This window comes from Electrophorus electricus, chromosome 12, assembly GCF_041902795.1.
Source record: "Electrophorus electricus isolate QZ-2024a chromosome 12, ASM4190279v1, whole genome shotgun sequence".
NCBI classification, from domain to species: Eukaryota; Metazoa; Chordata; class Actinopteri; order Gymnotiformes; family Gymnotidae; genus Electrophorus; species Electrophorus electricus.
The window spans coordinates 9,473,528-9,493,648 of record NC_137508.1 but is presented as its reverse complement, the minus strand read 5'-3'; the positions used below and the strand labels follow the sequence as shown (position 1 = coordinate 9,493,648).

At 42.1% G+C, this 20,121-nt stretch overlaps 1 protein-coding gene across 11 annotated transcripts in view; it reads right to left on the bottom strand.

Annotated features, from left to right (window-relative positions):
- Positions 1-18,935, bottom strand: part of dlg5a (discs, large homolog 5a (Drosophila)) — a 35,709-nt gene extending 16,774 nt beyond the window's left edge. For 5 of the 11 annotated variants that reach the window (XR_014126411.1, XM_081724427.1, XM_081724431.1 and 2 more), the window contains exons 1-8: positions 18,156-18,935; positions 10,084-10,152; positions 8,709-8,871; positions 5,277-5,420; positions 4,080-4,263; positions 1,931-2,187; positions 1,328-1,640; positions 934-1,164 (exon numbers count right to left, since the gene is read on the bottom strand). Coding sequence is in view for 10 of the 11 variants with exons in the window: in XM_081724427.1 (XP_081580553.1) it covers positions 934-1,164; positions 1,328-1,640; positions 1,931-2,187; positions 4,080-4,263; positions 5,277-5,420; positions 8,709-8,871; positions 10,084-10,152; positions 18,156-18,453 (1,659 nt within the window). In the remaining variant the exon portion in view is untranslated. The remainder of the gene's footprint in view (positions 1-933; positions 1,165-1,327; positions 1,641-1,930; positions 2,188-4,079; positions 4,264-5,276; positions 5,421-8,708; positions 8,872-10,083; positions 10,153-18,155) is intronic. The other 6 variants (XM_081724428.1, XM_081724436.1, XM_081724430.1 and 3 more) reach the window with 4 other exon arrangements.
- Between the last annotated feature and the right edge of the window lie 1,186 nt (positions 18,936-20,121).

Sequence of the window (20,121 nt, the reverse complement as noted above, 5' to 3'; positions counted from 1 at the left end):
TATATTTGTCTGATACAATTAGAAAGCCGCTTTACTACATGTGTTGATTTCTTCTGGAATAATCGTGTAGCTCAGATCAGGTTATAAGTGGCTGTGTGTGTGTGTGTGTGTGTGTGTGTGTGTGTGGCGTGAGAGAGAATGTATACATATAAAACAGTAGGCAACGCTGAACTGCTCAGAGAAGATCTCTAACATTTTAAAAGCTCCATGGATTTTTCACACAAGCAAATAGTATACATAAATGGGTGCCATAAAAGATGGTGATAATATAAAAATAAAATCTAAGAGACAACTATAAAAGCCATATAACAAACTAAAATTCTCGATCATGAAAGGTTAGAACAAGATTTTCCCAGATGAACTGAATAGAGTGAAAATCAGAGTGAGTATTTCTGCATTATTCAGCAAATCTGGAAGACACAACTGAGAGTACAAGGCCCTTTCGTTTGGAAGGTGACAGTGACGAGCTGCTGAAAGTTTCATCCAAGATGTGAGAGGTGCTCTGCGAGACAGGGAGCTCTCTTTACCTGCGCTGACAGCGTACTGCCTGAGCTGCCATACCCATCCTACATTAGCACACACAGCACTTTCATAATCAATCCCAAAAACAGCAAAAGGCCATCAGCGCCCAGGCACTGAGGAATTACACTTGATCAAAACAGTCAACTCTTGCAAAATTTAAAAATACATTCAAAGATATCTTCCAGATCGAACTTAATCAAACTGCATTTATATAGTACTTATTATTTCTGTATTACTTATTGTTAATCACTGACAAACCCTTAGCAACAAAGTTCTGCACATTTAACCGTGAGAAGTAACATTAGAAATAAATAACACCCCCCCCCCCAAAAAAAGTCTCCATGCATGGGGCTCTTGGCCGGGGGGAGGCCCAGAAAGAGGGAAGTGTCACGGCTCCGAGCCTGTGTATACCTGTCTAGCCTGGTAGTACTCGCGCAGCAGCTGGTCCCTCTGGATGATGGCTTCTGTGCGTTCTTTCCTGGCCACGTCACGCTCCTCGCGCACAGTCTCGATGTCTTTGCAGGCCTGACTCAGCTCCTTCTGTGCCTCCGCTTTATCCTTAACTTCATGGCAGTACTTCTCCAGCAGCTCATTCCGCTCACAGATGGCACGGTCTCGATCCACCAGTGACGAGTTGAGCTCCTGCGAAGCACAGCGGATGGCAGCAATTGGCAAATAAATAATGCTGTTTCCCACAAAGCTGGTCACGCATTACACGACATGACATCCATGCTGCGGATCGTTCCTGTAAATCACACGCATTCATACGATCTCTACAAGCCTCGGCTAATGTGCTGGCTTGTACCTGTCGGAGCGCCTCCAGCTCCTCGCTGGCCACCATCCTCTCCGACGAAGTGTTCTTCAGGCGGGCCTCAGCCGCCTCCAGCTCCGTCTGCAGCTTGTCCACCTCCTTGATCACCTGGTCACGCTCACTCATGATCAGCCGATACTCACTGAACACGGAGTCACGCTCCTCCTTGTACTTCTCTGCATCCTTGGCTGCCTTCAGTTGGAAGTTCTTGTAGCGCGTCACCTCTGACTGCAGCCTCTCCATCTCCCGCTGCAGCTCCTTGTTCTGTGCTGAGGCCTTGCTCAGTTCCTGCTGCACTGAGTCAAACCTGTGACCAGACACCCATCAGAGTGAGGGGGGTTGCTCGCCAACACCTGCAATCACGGCTGCTGATAAAGTAATGCGTGACCACACGGTACATGAGGTTACCATTCACCCTAAATTCCATATGTATACTTATTCTTAGTGGGGAATGTAAACATTAATGGTTCCGCTGCCAAACTCATCTCTTCGCCCTTTTGTGCTTACTATCCATAAGCTTGTCGCTTGGTCACACAGTACTACAGCCTGTGCAAATTTCCTGCACAAGCACGCATAGCTGGAGCTCCTGCCTCTTACCTGCGGACAGAGGCCGAGTACTGCTGCTGGTAGTGGATAGCCGTGTCTCTCTGCTTTATCAAGGTCTCAATCTGCTTCTGCAGTCGCCCATTCTCCTCGTCGGCCTGCTGCAGACGGCTCAGGTCCGTGTTGTGATTGGCCACCTTCTCACTGTATCGCTTGCTCAAGTTGTCATACTCTTTCTTCAGCCCCTCCAGTTTATCCATGGCTGTGTCGTAGAGTTTCAGCACCTCTGATGACCCGTTCTCCCTAATAACCTAATAACAAACGCATAGGCAAGAATCAAAACCTCATGTTGCTCAAAAGCTAATGCAACCAGCAGATGGCAATAATGGGTGAAACGAAGGGGACTGCATCTTCATCAGAACATAATAAACAGAGAAATCTGTAATCAGTGTATTGACCAAATAGTCCTTTACCAATATACTTGGCTACTGCACTTTATAAACTAAAACCACTAAAACCATAATGATTCCGCAACATTTATGTGATGAAAGAATTTCAAGCAACTAAAGAAAAGCACAGGTACCTGCTTAATTAAGAATGAATGCGTCACTTCCCATGGCAACCTGTAACATACCCCCTCCCTCCTGCATGACTGACATGTGGGTCTGGCTCTGCTTCGGCCCATGTTATCACAGCTTGTGCTATTGACCAGCTGTAAGAGTCTTGGAGTCCACTCCCATCAGTCATATAGCACTTGCCCTTCCAGGCTGCCTTTTTCACAGCACGCGCGGTGTGTGCAGGCTGTCAGGGTGGGGGGGGCTAAGCTTTGCTGACAGGTCCAAAGCCCATTTAGTGCAGCTTCAACATTCTGCACAGACCATGTACAGATAGCAGCTCAGCACACTACTACTGATCCTGGAGAGCTCATGTTACCACCTTCCCGCAGGATAAAGACCTCTGCAAAGACACCGCGGAGGGCGGAGGTAGGGGACTGAGAATTGTGTGTGCATGCGCATGTCTTTGTGTGTGTGTGTGTGTGCGCGCTTCCAAATGCAAATGTTTCAGGGGTTTAATCCAAGAAGAAGCCTAACAAATGGGTCAGCAGCAGTGAAAAAACTAAACCAGGAGCCTGTTGTAAGTGGTGCAGGGAGAAGAGTGGTGCAGTGTTTACACAGTTCCATCTGCACATCAAGGTCAGGTCTGCTCACTGCCTCGCAGCCCAGGGGCATACAGTCTCAGTACTGCATCCCTGCACATTTGGCCTATGTACTGCATGCACTCGCTAATCTATAACAGAGTAATGACAAATGCATCCCAGAGTAATCAAATGCCCTGGCTGGCCTTCGAAAAATCTCCTCTTTCATAGATCAACATTATGATGCAATATAACCCAGATGTGGAATTTTACCCTGACTAATACCATTAAAATGTAGCACGTAATTCCTCAACTGCAGGGGACGCAGGGTATTCTGCAGGTATCCCTTTATTATACAAACAGTAAACTATTAGATATACACAATATTACATTAGATACACATGAAATATTACACAAGACATTTGTCAGTGCCATCTTCATGTATGTTTGCCTAAAAAAATCCTATCAAATTCAGTAAAAGGAAACTCTACACCAAAAAGGCTTAAATTTCAGAGTCCTCTTAGCCATACATGTTCAGTCATCATAACTGATCCTGAAATTAAAAAAGCTATTTATGTATTTTATAACAACAAAGATGAGACATTATGAAAAAATAGCTGAATTGTCATGTGCCTTACAGGTACTGATATTAGACCATTTTACATTCAAACAACTTATTTTAAATGTAAATGGTAATATTTGCCTATAGCTGCGCTATACACAGCAGGCAGTACCTTGGCCCAACTCTACATGAGTGCAGAAAGGCTCAGGAAACACACACACACACACACACACACACACACACACACACACACACACCACACACACCACACACACCACACACACCACACACACCACACACACCACACACACCACACACACCACACACACACACACACACACACACACACACACACACACACACAGTACAGCAGCACTGCTTGCTCCAGCAGTTTTCTTTGCAATATTTTACTGTGGCATCTGCTTCCCTGGAGTCCCCACTGTGGAAGTGGCTGGGTGGAGTTTGGCATCTGCTTCCCTGGAGTCCACAGTTTGTTGGACACATACCTGCTGGTGCTGCAGTCTCATGTCAGCCACTTCTTTCTGGTCTTCAGAGTGCAGTCGCTTCAGCTCCTCACAGCTCTGCTTCAGATGGTTGTGCTCTCTCACCAGCTGAGAATTATCCCTCCTCATCACCTCCATCTCCTCCTTCAACTGAGACTGATCACTCAGGACACGACTGTGCAGCATGCTAACACACACACACACACACACACACACACACACACACACACACACACACACACACACACACACACACACACACGCCTTGATGTAATGGGTATAACTAAGACTTTGCTTTGACTTTGACTGCTTTGACTAAACTACATAACAGTCATTTAATTATATTGTTTCTTGATATGAAATTCACTTCTGCTTAATACTGTAAACAAGAGCCCTAAAAGCTTCCCAAAATGAGCCCCACAGGTACATGAAAAGGGCTTTATTGCCTAGCACTCTGAGGAGGACTACAGATAATGTTAACACCATTTTACAAAGAATCAATAAGACTACCAGCACAATAACAGTGTCTATGGTCCCTGCAGTATGGCACAATGTTCCTCCTCTCTATAGCAAAGTGACAACATGGCTTAGCCAGTTGGCTAAAACTCATCAGTTTTGTCCTTAAAATCAATCAAAGGTTATGCAGATAATAGTAAATAATACAACGATCCTCTTCATCTACCCAATCCCGCCTCCCTACATACATGCCAGCAGAGAAGGGGACAGTAGGCCATGTGTCCTGATAGAAACAGATAACCAACAGAATTACTGCACCTGCCACATCTATGCATGTACCTGAGCTACTGATTACATGAAGCTTCCACATACACCACATACTTATGACAGAGAGCACCGTATGCACAGAATATCAACTTTTTATTACAAAGTTTTACTGGCCATATTAATGCTAATGAGCTGACTCACTCCACATTGTTTCTTTATGAGATTAAGTGTGTTAAACGTGCTCACAAAGAATGCCCAGCGGGCATGCTAACAGCCTAGCGCTCATCTTGTATCTTGGTTTCAGAGCCACAACAATACTGCAGAGTATTCCAGGTCTAATTAAAACTTCTACTACATGTAGATCGCTTCTGGCAACGGTGCCTGCTCTCGCCTCCCACACTGCTGCTCTGTGGGGCAGAGCCTGCAGTGGGCAGAGTAGGGGAGGAGATGTAGTGTTGGTGGGAGCAGCATACTCACTGGTAGAAGTCAGCTTCCTTCACTGCCTCCTCGCACCTTTTCAGGGTCTTGGTGTGTTGGTTCTGTAGCGACTGCAGGTCAGCCATGGCCTTCATACACTGGGTTTTGAGACGCTCGTAGTCATGACTGGCTTTGGAATTCGGCCTTGGGAGACAACAATGAAACCCATAAGCACTGTACCCTGCTCTGTCTGCAAGGGCAGAATTCTAATGTGCATTACTGAAATGAAAATAAAATACCCCTTCATACACACACACACACACACACACACACACACACACAAACAAACAAATAAATAAATAAATAAATAAATAAATAAATAAATAGAGAAAGAGAGAGAGAGAGAGAGAGAGAGAGAGCGCGAGCGCACCTTGGACCAACCAGTGGCTATATTAGGTAAATTATCGTTCCATTTCTTATCATCACATACTAATGTTGTTTACTAGAGACTTTTTTTGTTGTTGATGCCATTATTTAACCATTGACTTAAAATGTTTCCATACACCATATATTAGATTGTTTATATAGACCTATATAACAACACAAAAGATGGTCACATGAGCATATCACCACCAGCTAATTTACTATAAATTATGTTTAAATTGCCACTTAAAAAGATTATAATGTAGAGTTTCTGGCAAAGAACACTGGGTAGATGCAAATGAAACAACATCTGCTACATGTGACCTACTCCCTGGTAGACAGTAAAAATGGATGAGCTTGAAGGGTGTCACCGCGCCAGTTTGGAAATGTTTTGGTTTCCAACCAGACAAACATCGAGAACCGTTGGACGTCAACAGTGTTACATGCCGCCTATGCAGAAAACCAAAAGGTGGCAATGCTACCAGTTTCCAGTTTGCTCAAGACAGTGGAGTTTTACTCACTAACAACTGACATGTGGTCAAGTACTAATGTGACTCCATATATGTCAGTGAGGACATTTTTTAATTTTGCCAAAGTGGAAACTTGAATCCAACTGTCTTCGCTCTGTACTCCCGGAGTGGAAGCTGAATGAGGAAAAATTAACCTGCATTACAACAGACAACGCTGCAAATATAAAGTCAGCCATGACAGATGAACTTGAATAGCAACAGTTAAATTGCTTTGGACATAACATACATCTGGGTGTGACGAATTCAATTAAGAAGTAAAGACAGCGCACGGTACAAGCTCTGGAAGTGTACGCAGATCAATCGTTGGTACTTTTTCCCCCAAAGCTGGCAGAAGAAGCATGCCTTGATGAAAGCTCAACAAGAACTCCAACTCCCAGAACATTCCCTTATTACTGTGTGTTTTCAAAATCAGACTTATGAGAAAGACTAGTTTAATTATTGAATGAACGAACAAACAATTGAGTTAGCGAATAAAACAAACATCATAAATGTTGTTTATTTAAATGTGGTTCTTTTATTTTAATCAATAATAAAATACATAAATCTCTGCACTTTAATAATAATTATTTGTTTACTTATATAAAAAAGATTTAAACAATAACAATATTCATTAAATAAATAAGTGAATAAATGCTTTTTCACCATTCTTGTACTAAAACAAGATTGTGCCATGTAGTGGGGATGTAAACAAAAATGACTGAGAGAATAAATTGAGCATGCCCAAGCAATTGGATGGGTTCTAGCTGCTGACCACTGTGCACAGCCACTGACCTCACAGGACCTTGCTGTACTGGAAGCACTGAACAAGACTTTTAAGCCAGTTGCAGACTTCACTGATATTTTTTCAGGAGAGAATTGTGTCACTGTATTGTCGCTTTGGCCAACTCTTCAGCTTCTGAAAAACGAAATATCGAGTGTATGGGAAACAGACATACAGCTAACGAAGGACATCAAACGCGGGATTTTAACAAAACTGAAGTCGACCAAAAGATTGATGTGCATTACAATGTTCTTGGACAGCCGATTAAGCGGGGAACGCTTAGCCAAAGATGAATTGCTGAATGGTCATACAATGGTCATACAATACAATGGTCAAAATGGAGCTGGAACAGGGCCTAACAAGTGTGTTCACGAGACAAGAGGAGGATGAACCCCTGTTAAAGAAGAAAATATTGGGCAGCTATTTGTCCAAAGAAAACTATCATGAGTGTCTTTCACTGAAGAGGAGCGAGACACTGCTGAATTGACAACGTATGAACAGGAACCAACTATCAAAGGATATGATGATCCGCTAGCAAGGTGGGGCACGAACGATAAACGCCTGCCTTTAATGGCAAGACCTTTGCGCAAATACTCACGTATGTGTGTGCAACAAATATTCCATCCGAGCATGCTTTTAGCACAGCTGGGAATGTTACCTCCTCAAGCTCTCATCTTAAACCTGACAAGGTTAGCATGCTTGTCTTCATGGCAAAGAATGTGCTAGCAAATGGTAGTAAAAAATTAGAAGTTCATAATTTATTGCTATGAATAAAAATACAAAATATTTGCATAATATATATATATATATATATATATATATATATATGTTAATATACATGCATGAGAAACAGGTGTTATTATTTCTTATTCATTAACATAATTCTGCAAAAAACAAAGTTAAGATTAGCTGTTACAATTCTCCTTTACTGTCCAACTGAGATGCAGATCACTTACACAGGCAACAATATAAGGATCACACGACTGAAACAAATGAAAGACCATGTAACGGACATGTGGGATACTTATTAAATAAATTTTTAATGCAATAATATCGTTTATCGGGATAATTCTGAGACGATAATCATTTGCCTTAAATATTTGCCTAATATTAAGCTTGGGCGATAAGTTTATAATTAGTTTATAAGTTTTTATATACACATATATAAACACACATTAATATAATAAAAACTAGGCTTTCTTTGGTTTTAAGGAAAGTACAGGTAAATATTGTATCTTGCCAGGCATTTGTCTGCCACACCTTCAACAGAGTCCTTTGACCCGCAAAAAAAAAAAAAAAAAAAGTTTATATACACACACACACACACACACACACACACACACACACACACACACACACACACACACACACACACACACAGAAAGAAATTTAAGACCCACTCCTGTCCATTTGGGAAGCATAGAACCCCACCTTCAACATAACTGAATCAGAGTTCCTCACTTAGACATAGAAAAGGACAAAAAGCAGCCAAAGTCAAAAGTAATTTTTTGTAAAAAGGGCTCATTTACAAAAAAAGTTTTTTAAAAAGTCCTTGCCACACTACTGTGCATTACACCATGTTACAGAAGCTATATGGAACTACCATGGTATAAGAGATCATTTACATCTCTCTACATTTTAATAGCTGCAAAAACAGGTGTTTGACATATCCTAAAGGAAGCGCTACATGGCTCTTCTCCAAGTGAATGATCTTTCTTGATGGCTTTTTTAATGTGAGGCTGGATGTGCAGTCAGGATGAGATGGGGCATGAGCTGTACCTGCAGTCATCGAAGGTGGTTCCGGGGGAGGCCAGGGCAAGGCGCTTACGCAGATCGTCCCGTTCCCTGGTCACCTGCCTCAGCTGGAACAGGACGGCGTCCAGGTTCTCGCTGGTCGGCCGATTGTCATTGAGCGCAGGGGGAGGGGAGGAGGCTTTGGTACCTGTAACAGTGAGCACGTCACCGGGGCAAGGGAGTGCTCGCCCAGCGCAAAGGCTGGGGTGTGCATGCCCCATGGAAGAGGCCAACCACCCACCCCAGTGCTCTGCAGATCACTACCCAGATGACCACCTCACTGCACAGTCAGTGCTGGACCCAGGCTTTGAGAGCTACTAAACTGAAACCAATGTGTGAACGGCACTGCCAAGATATCGAAGACTAGAAACAGAGAAAACTTAACACTGTGAATGAGCTCACAATAAGGTCACATGGGTAGCAGTCTGAAGCAGGCAATTTAAAACAAAAAGATGGTAATGTGAAATCATATACACTTCTGAAAATACTAGGAATACTGGCAATTGTATATGACAAAATACAGTCGCTGCCAAACAATGGGAAAATATATATATTTATTATATAAAAGTGTAAGTGTACATTTAGATACCCAGTAACCCTAGAGCTCAGAACAATCCCCACTTTATGACTAGGTCTGCAACCCTCACAGAGATGCAATGCTTATATAATCTTAAAATGTCAAAAAGATCAAAGAACAGACATTCTGCAACCAAGATTCCTCTTTAATCTTCAGGTCTTTGCTGTGACAATCTTCTGCAAATATTCAGAGAATTATTTTGGATTCATGAAGCAACAATGACGATAACTTCCATAAAAAGAAAAAAACAGAAATGTGCACATGACTGGATAAAGGCCATTTCACCTTTTTCTAGAGACCCTTAACAATTCTGAAGTGGCACTGCAACCACTATTTTTTCCTTCTATTTTAAATACCTCTGAACTGTGAATAATGGATCTCTAGACTCCATTACAGGCATCCATCTGACACCGTCACATTTGCTTCCTGACTTCCCTCCTCTATTTATGAGCTCAGATTCTCTGCATTGCGAAGCCATTGGTTGGCCATTGAGGACAGAGGCAGAGGGAAGCCCATCCTCCCAGCCTGCAGACTCTCTGCCTGCTCTCTTGCTGCATCACTGCGTCTCACGCAGACCTAAGCAGGTGAAGGCCACTGGAGGTGTCTGTGGCAAACCTGAATTCCAGCTGGGATCACACATGCTCCAAACACTAGAGCTCAGCCCCCACATGTAATATGGGCAATAATTGGTGGTTTGCAGCAGGAGATACATTGCAGACAGACCCAGATGTGTTATGGGGTGTGTAAATGGAGAAAAGTACAGGCAATAGGCCTCTAACATACCAACACTGCTGAGGGAACTGCTGCTCTCTGAATCGGATGGCATAGTGGACAGGACACTGTAGGTGGACCCTACACAGAAGAGAAATGAGCAAGAGACATTTAAGAACACCACACTTTCACTCATCTAAGGCTGAATTTGTTAATCATTCAAAAATATGTCTGTGTGAAAAAATCATTTTCCTATTTCGTCATCATGCATTGCATTTTGATTGTGTGCTGATACAAAAATCATGGCTAAGGGATATGACCAATAATTAAAAGTTGCCTCCAAAATATTTATCAAGGCACACAAATAGGCTAGTAGCTAATACGGAGAAAGCTGTTTGTACTACGCTTTGCATTTATGATATAATGCACAATGAGGTTAAGTCTTAATAGTCAAAGAATAGCTTTGCATGCAAAGCAGTAGCACTGGCTGCAAATTAACTCTCTCCAAACTCCCTTTGGCAAAATGGAAAAAGAAAAAACATTCAGGGTAGCATACTGAAGATGTCCAACAACTTTAATTTGATATGGAATAGTGATATCTGCTTTGTATCAACTAAATCTGCAAACCATGCAGACGTATCTTGGATCTGTTCTATGCAAAGCAATAACCGCCCCGATGACGCCAGTGGCAAAAAGAGAACATTTCAGTTCCTATATCTAAGCAAGGGACTCTTTTGTAGACATCTGTTACAAAAATATTCGTGCTAAAAAAGGATGCACAATGTGTCCCATCTGCACAACTGGCCCCAAGCCTCAGAGCACCCACACGCTGCTCCGCCAGTGTCCTCGCAAATGCCTCCAGACACACATGCTCCAAAGAAGAAAAAAAAGAAAAAGTCATTCAATCCTGCTGATCGCCACAGCCCTTCGGCTCCAGGGCCCTTTCTCCCGCTCTTCCTCTCACTAGCAGTGAGCGCTCACGAGCTGTGCTCTCTCCCCATGCCTACAGGCAGGCTTTATGATGACTAATTTCTCTTCATACTTTTTTGAAGATTTGAAATAGAGTGCATATTGTACACTGGATCATCAGTTTTGAACATACTGCACAGGCCTAAATTATTCATTAGCCTACTAATTACTTTTTTTATATAAATAATACATTTAAAAATAATAATTTTCTGTACAAGAGTTGTAATGGCAAATTGTAATGGCCAGCACTGCCTATGTTGAAAGATATCTTACTTCCCTTGCCCACAAGACTGCAGAAATCAACCAGTACAACTTAACATCAGTCACATACTTTGAGTGCATTTATTAAATTTTTTTTTTTTTAAAGCTTACTGCATCAGTTTAAGGATCCCCTTCTGTATAGTCTAGCCTACATGTGTCAAACTAGCTTACCGAACAAACTTGAATATCATCATGTCAACTAATTATTTTAAGGGAAGGCCATTACACCCGGCAAAGATGTTAACTTGGAAACAACAGAAAATAGTCATGTTAGAGGTGACAGAAGAACGACAAAGATCATCTCTGTGTTTTAAGTAGGTCAGCAAAGCCAGCCCTTGCCTTAGGCCACAGTGGGGCTTTTGTTTTGTCTCGGCTGTACACATTGTGTCAAACAGTCAATTTAAAGAGACAGGTACTCAAGCCCCACGAATCCCCCTGCCATCAAAAACTGGGGTAAAAATGTTTCCATCGCAAATTTATTTTAAATCCTGCCAGGAAAAAAAACAAAAAAAACAAACAAACAAACAAACAAAAAACCCACACACCCACAAGCAAAACAAGTAACAGCTCTCATACATGTCAAAAATGAAGAGCAGCAAAGCGTTCCTGATCAGGACAGGGAAAAAAAACAACCTAATTATGAATGTCCAAATGTTTTAGTTTGAATTTATCTAAAAATGTGTGTCCCCAAAGCAGAATCCGCTTTTCCATGATTCAGATTAATCAGCATATCTCAACAAATGACAATAATTTGATTCAAACATGTGGCTTCAAAAGGCGAGGAGTCTACTTGGGTCTGTTAATAATAATTTGCATTGCAACAATACCATATTTGATAAAGCCCAGCTGCTATTTTAAGTTAAGGACTGTCAGCTTTACTTATTGTCAGCCAGTCCTGTTCATCATGGCGGGCCTGCAGAGAGGGCTACAGAGACAGCCTGACAAACGATTCTGTTTACCCACATCTCAGGCCTCTAAATCAAATGGACTCTGGCCGGGTTCCTGCTTTGCTGTAGGAGCCACTGCTGTTTGATTAAATCTGGAGTGAACCCAGCTCAGATTCGCCCCTTTCTGCTAAAGACAGCTGAAAGCCAGAGCGTGAAGGGCCTGAGGAGCAGAGGCACCACCCGGCCCAGGAAGCCTTTGTTCAGTCAGCCTGCAGTTTCCCATGAGGCCACATGGCAAGGCTGTGGCACCGAGGGCAAGGTTCAGAAGTAGTAGCCAATCAGGACTCAGTGTTGATCATGTGATGTGGCAGTGTTTACAGTAGTTCTATGGGGTGGGGGATAAGAGGGGTATGGGTGGGTAAAATAGAAACAACAGCACTGGGCTCTCACATATCAGATGATGTCACACAAATTAAGGGACATTCCCACTTTTGAAAATCAGGCTGGACAGCAATGTAATATAATAGTCACCAATTACAATAATGGATGAAATTACATCATGTAATCCTTGGACCACAAAGAGCAGGTGATACCGGTATGGAAGATGAAAAGGCAGAAAAGAAGACAGAGGTAACGAGGGTGGAGGTGGCACACAAACCTCAACACAAGTCTTCATGAGTTCCATTACAGCCATCACCACAAGCACCACTGCGGCGGGAAGGTTCCGCTTTGATGCTCACCACATCCTGTACAACTGACACATAGCTAACCACAAGCAACCTATCGACAGCCTGCAATATATAATCATTCTACGCGACGCTGTAAAGCAGAGGCACCCAACTGCGGTTAAATGGCCAGGTTCAATGTGCTTGATCAGAGAAACCAGGAAACTGTACGAGACTTTAGTCCTCTACGACATGAATTCTGGCACATCGCTGAAGGCTGCAGTCATTAGGATTCTCAGAAAATACACAAACTAGCCAAACTGTAAGAAACCGGATGTCTGAGCAGATATTATCCATAGCAATTAAAATGACGCCAGTCCAATTAATCAGAAAAGCCCATGTATTTCAAATGCTCTCAGCCCGCCCACCTAACATTTACGTCTGCAAAAGATGTCAAGGTGCAGGTGTGACAGAAAAAGTATTAAAAGCAGTTATTAATTGGTTATAACAAACAAGAACAGACCATACTGAAGAATACATAGACAAATCAGAAATACTCATCTTGTGACTGATTCAAGTTTAAAAGCACTGTGCTAACTTTGTCACCTTGGGATAAGCAACAGTTCATTTACAACAGAGGCAGTCCTTCAAAAAATGCTAACTGGCTGCATTCAAATTTGCCCTAGCTTGCTGTATAGCACAATCCATTACAATCCAAGTTTACACTTTACCAGTCAGCACAAAAACAAGGACAGACATATCAAATGCTGTCTGTACTGCAAGAAAAATGTGGGTCTAGCCCACAGGACAACAGTGGGGATTCAAAGACACAGAAGTATGAAACTCCCTGCAGCAACCATTCACAGTCTCCCCAACAAGTTCAAAATAAATTGAAACACATTGCAGCAGACGACTGTCCCACTCGGCTCTCTAGGCTGACTCTTACCAAAAGCTGAACATGTCGATCACTCGAATCACTGTGGAAGAGCGATTTAAGCATTTATTAGAGACTTTGATGTAGCCAGCTATCAATCCAGGCCACAGCAGTGATAGAGGGTAGCGCAGCACTGTTTATTTCCATTCCCTCCAAAGCAGCATTTAGACTTTGGCATTTCCTGAGCCTTCCTTGGTCATTAAGAAGCTTGGGAACACTTGTAAATGGTAATGAAGTCCTTTCTGATAGTCCTGCCTCTTGGCGGACAATATGCTAAAAGTGAGAGAGTATACTGGTGCTGCAAGAGACACTAGAAGGCTCAGGGCTAGCGCAAAGACCGAGTCACAGGAAGGTTACTTATGCAGTTAAGAAAGGTTACTTACGCAGTTTTAATAGAGCACAATTACAAGACAATTTCTCAATGTTTCTGTTAGTAGTACCATAACTATAAATGATCACCAATTGCTAGGCACAGGAGGGGAGAATTAAACAAAACGGGGCCTATATCAATACTTCTAAGTCCACGTGAACACACACACTGGCCAACATTAGCAGCACATCAGTTTTACCAAGTAGGTGCACTGATTCATGTCCTGCCAGATAAAAATAAAGTCGCCTTCATGGATCCTAGCTACTAAAGTAGGCGTACATCAATGACTGAATGTAGCACTGCTCTCACTGCATCAGAGCAGGAGGGCGATCGCATGGTGGACGCACACAGGTAGGCTACCCCATCCTTGAAAAAGATGTTAGAAGGCAGCGATCCTAAAATCCTTTTTTTAGATCTGAAGAAACCTTGAATCAGAGCAAGACTTTAATATTTCATAGCATTCTGAACCAATGTCAGTGCTTGGCTACAAAAGCTAGTTCAGACTGACATGATTTCACTCATCATATTCAAAAGTAACAGCACAGGCCTATAAACAGATAAGTCAGCCTTTTTAATGTTTGGGTTAACTATTCCAGGTATAATTATTTCAGTACAATATAAATACATTTTAACATTAACATCAGTATATGGAAACATAAAACTGAACAGTTGAAATTCCTCTCAATCTCTTCTGAGAGTTTGCAATTGAGTCTTAAGCTATAAAAAGGTATTATATAGGGCAGTTCAGCTTTTTTAATTTTTAGAACTCAACTGCAGTATTTCATAGGATTACTTTCTTGCAGACATGATACATTTATTTCAAAATACTGAAAAGTATTTTTCTTAGTCAAACCAATCTGCCTAGTATATAGAGCTCTGTAAAAATCAATACATGTTTCAATACATAAAATATTGTAAATTGAATGTATTAAATTATAGGCTTTATCCATAAAAAAGTTCACCAATGCTTTCAGTTTAATCCACTTTGAACGCTAGTTAGTTTGTCCCCTCAAGACCCTGCCCTCATTTTTAACCCCCTCACAAATATGAAGGTTTTGAAAACACTGAAAAGTTGTAAATATGGGATGAAATTTAACAACATTAACAGTAGATGTTTTAAGATGAACACACATAAATCATGATCACTACATTATACAGTGATCATAAACATGGCAATCTCACAGATTTGCAGCAAGAAAAGGAATGGGAGGGAACTCCAAGCCATCTACAGAGGGGAGGGTTTAAGAGCTCTCCTTGTGACATACTGCCACACCATAACTCACTCTGTCTACATGTGTGATCTATTGGGATCCAAGTTGACAGCTCCTATGGTCTGTAAACAGTGCAAGCTGCTGATGGTGCACTTTTGGGTAGCTTTGCTTAAAACAAAAGGCCTGTTGTCTCTGCCTGACCCTTTGTTTGACTGCACGGAGGAGTCACTCTTGGATGAACTTTGGACAAGTCATTTCTAATGAAGCAATCACTTAATTTCAAATGCATATGGATGGCATCTGCCTACTGTATTTTACAGCAAAACAACCACTTGGGAAACAGTCTACTGTGTAGTAGATCACAAGATGTGATCATCCTGTGTTAAGGGAGTGCAGAGGGGGTGATTAGTCAAGAATGGAGACATTACCAGTAAGCATCTAAATCAACATCACAGTCTGATGTAGGCCTATGTTACAGAGAAAACCGCACATGAGCCAAAAAAAACTCAAAGTGCTGGGAACTTAAACCAGAACTAGTCAACAGAAATGAGAAATCAATTACTATAAAGCCCAACTCATTTCAGTCTTGGAAATGTGCTTGTTTGCAGCACGACTATTCAATAACCATCCTCTGAATATAAATCTCATTGCTCTCCTTTACGAGACTGATTTGCAACATTGATCTTTGGCCTCTCTAGTTGAGCTGATGTATGATCGTCTATGGTGTTCGATACAAGCGCCATCACACATATTCTGTGGCTCCTCTAGCCTGCATGCTGAGCAGTTGGAGCTGCCACTACACTGCCCTGTGCTGAACCAAAGCCGCCCCTCCTCCACGGCTCCCGTTCTTAGTCTGGTGTAACACGTGGGTGTGTGTGCATGTATGTGTGTAAGCCTGGCAGGGAAAAGAGCTGAAGCTCAGCAATTGCAGCTTAAGAGAATGACTTCAGAGCAGAGCAGGTCACTATCAGTGTAACTCTGCTCATCACAATCACACACACACACACACACACACACACACACACACACACACACACACACACACACACACACACACACGAGAGTGAAAGCAAGACAGAAGGCATGAGAGAGAGAGAGAGAGAGAGAGAGAGAGAGAGAGAGAGAGAGAGAGAGAGCACATAAGATAGAAAATGACAGAGAGCAAGCGTGGAAGCTCAGCCTTTCATCTGTCTGTTCAGAGCCTGCAGGGAGACCAGGCATGTCCTAGTCTCTTACCAACACGCCTAACGCAATAATCACATGAACCGACTAACCACAGTAAAGATAATGAAAAGCACATTTCAAAAATCTGTTTCAACCTGAATTGGTGCATGGCTCACTGCAGAAGCTTTAATACATACATACTGGTGGAGGGGCAGGATAATGCATGTCTCAAAGAGCTTAGATTGTAGAACAAAGGCTATGCACAAATGAAGAACTCTGTAGTGTCTATAGCAAATGCAAACTAAGATTTTTTTTCCACCCAAAACGCTCTACCACTGCTCTGAAGAGTTTTAGAATAATGTACATTTAAGAAATGTGGGGCAAAGATGACAAGGAGGCGGGGAATCAAGGACCTGCATTTATTCTGTTTTACAGAGCACTATTTCTAGTGCGTGTGGTTTATAGGCTGGGAGTGTGCTCACTTGCACAAACCCTTTGATGTGTGTGAGCTGACAGTACTCCTCTGTAGTGGATCTCCTAAAATGACAGAAAGGGCATGGCCACTCCGCTCAACGTTACGCTCAGAGAGCATCCATGCCCCCCCCCCCTTCTAATTCAACTCTTACTCATGTTGGATACTCTCTCTAGCAAAGACTCCTACACTGAGTTTTATGACCTTACATCCATTTTTCATCATCAAACCTCAAGAGACTCAGTTAAGGTTCACAGAATGTTTTGTGAGGCCAACAGTGGCAAGACCACACAGCTACTGCATCAGAACAAATCAGGCAAATAGCATCAAATGATGACATGTGGATTAAATGACAAGGAAACTCACAAGCTTGCCCTCGGGCCCAACTCATGCCCATTTCAATCAAATGTTTAACAACAGAATAAACATAAGAGAAAACAGCAGGGCAGAAGCTATGCACATAGTTGTGCACCTACACTGGCATACAGGGACCCCGAGAGCCATTTCACAGGTTGTACATGCATGTTCAGATCAATGTGCCATGGCACCATGGCAAGTGTTTCCATGGAAACTGTCTGCCTTAACCATGGATGTGTTGGTGACATCATCATGACCATGCTTATTATCAATGAACATCATACGAAAGAACAGCTGCTTAAATAACACAGAGAAACTACTTGAATTCAATTTTTTTTAACCCTTGCTCCAACTTCTTTTTTCCTGGGGGGGGGAGGGGGGCTACTTTCACCAAACTGACACTCATGTCACACGCAAAACGTACTTCAAAACTTAACTTGCAAGTTAACTGAAATCCGTATTTCTACTCTCCTACTTGTGTGGATCTCATACTCAAACTTATCATACTCAAACTTACTGTACCTACACAGAAGTAATGTGTTTTCAATGCTTAGTCGTTGAAAATAATTATACTTACAGAACTTATCTGCACTGCACTAACATAGACCAAACATTCACACTATCAGGTCAGAGCAGCGCTCAGTTTAATGTGCTTTACCTCCTTTTGATTTTATATATAGACCAAGTGCTCGTATAGGTATCTGAGCTGTTGTGCTTTTAGATGTTCAGCGTTTACGCACGTTATCAGTGCTAAAGATAAAATAATTAAATCAGTTCTGCAACTTGCGTTGATGATGAGGCATTCCTAACGACCTAACCTGATTTTTGTATACTGGGTATACTGTGTGCCTTACCAGAATGGTCAGCGGGAGCTCCGCCGTTGGTGAAGAGGGCAGAATACAGGTGAGGGTACGTTTTCTCCAGTGCCACACACAGGTCCAGGAAATGGTCGCGTTCCTTGTTCATCAGCATCTTCAAAAGATGGTCCACTTTCTCCGAGCTGGTGGAACAGTTCTGGTCCAACTCGTACCTCTCCCGCTCGCTGAGGGTACCTGATTTACTCAGCAAGTCAATCAGGTGTTCTGCATCTGTGATGGACTCCAATAAGTTCTGGTGGCACTGGTGTAACAACTCTTTGTGCTTCGGCTCCATGGCAGTTCGTGTAGTTCCGTAGCTAACTAACGTTAGCTAGCTTCTTGCTATATCGGTGGAGACACTGACCTCGACTCAATTCCAACAGAACCCCGATAATGAAGCAGGAACTTCTTTCCTTGTTGTCACTTGTACGATTTGAGCAACACTGCCATGATATATGATGGCTTGATACAGCATTTCTTTGTTACAAATAGCAAAAAGGCACACGAAGCCATATTTGTTGCCTGAGGCTGTTGACTGCACTACACAGCGATAAATAGCTAGCTAGCTAGCTAGCTAGCTACATTTGTCCAGCTCACTTACATCTAGCAACTTGTTCCATTTTCTCCAGTCCCACGCAGACCAAGTCCTTCCACGTTTACAGTTTCTTCTTTGCCATTTATTCTGCAAGGTGCTGACTTAACTGCAAGCAAAACTAACGTAAGTCCGCTGGCGTTCCCTACTTAAACTGTAAGCTCCGCCATGTCTCGGCAGCTCAGTAGCTGCTGCCTGTTGTCAATCAACTCTCCATACAATCGCCATGTAAGGTCAAACTGGGCGGAGACTTACACAGACACACCTGATTTTTCTCAATGGGCGTGTACTTGTATTATGTTTCTGTTTAACATTATTGTAGTTATATTATTTTCGTTATTTGTGGTGTGCTCAAATCATTGAGTATAGGGAGATAGTGTTCCATCGCTTAAAAATATTGTAAAGTTAAAATGTGCTTGCTTGATACGTATATATGGCATGCACAGACATTACGTTTTTTTACTGGCAATTTCTGATGAACAAGCGTTGATCCACATAGATGACACATCGTAATCTCACAACAACACAAAGATTTTGAAAATGTTTGTTGTAGATGTGACAATGTGATTATGGAATATATGTGTCTGGGAGAAAAAGGACCTAAAGGTAGTAGTGATGTACATACTTCAGATGCCTGGTTCACAGGGACCAAACGTAATTTAATAGCTGTGCCTTTTGATGGATGCATGTTTTAGTCATGATCATGTGCCAACAGTTGCATAGACAAGTTTTCATCTCCAACTCAAACCATATTTCAAGAGATTGCTTTATCCAACCCCCCACCCACCAAAGTAATTTTGAGAGAACAAAATGTATAAGTATAAATAGCATAAATGTATAAATGTATGCTACATTTTGGGCCTAATCTGGAACTTGAATATCAGTGTGGCCAAGAGTTTAACTTTACAATTCACTAAATAGCTATGAAAGAAAACTGTGAAAGTGGCAAATATTCAAGTAATAATTTGTAGGTAAACTCTTTCCAGTAATTTGAGTACTTTGTCATTTTAATACCACAGAAAATGTTCCCAGCATAAATTTGAAGTAACCATCAGAGAAAAATAGGGTGTTTAGGGTGTTTTGATGCCGCTGAAGAGCTCTGATGGGTATACTGGGGAGTGCAGCAATGCAGTTTATCATTCCACAATGTCATGAGGTTGCAAGCACTATACAAAGTCAACAGCTGTGTACAGTCTGTGCATCTATCAAAGGCTACAGCTGTGTACGGTCTGTGCATTTCTCATGTTGTCTCCTAGTGATATGGCTATATGGGGCTTTTAATATTTTGGAAAAGAAATCTATTAAAAATACACATACATGTGTTACTTGCACACATTTGTTTAACAGGAGCAAGGAAGTCATCACATACAA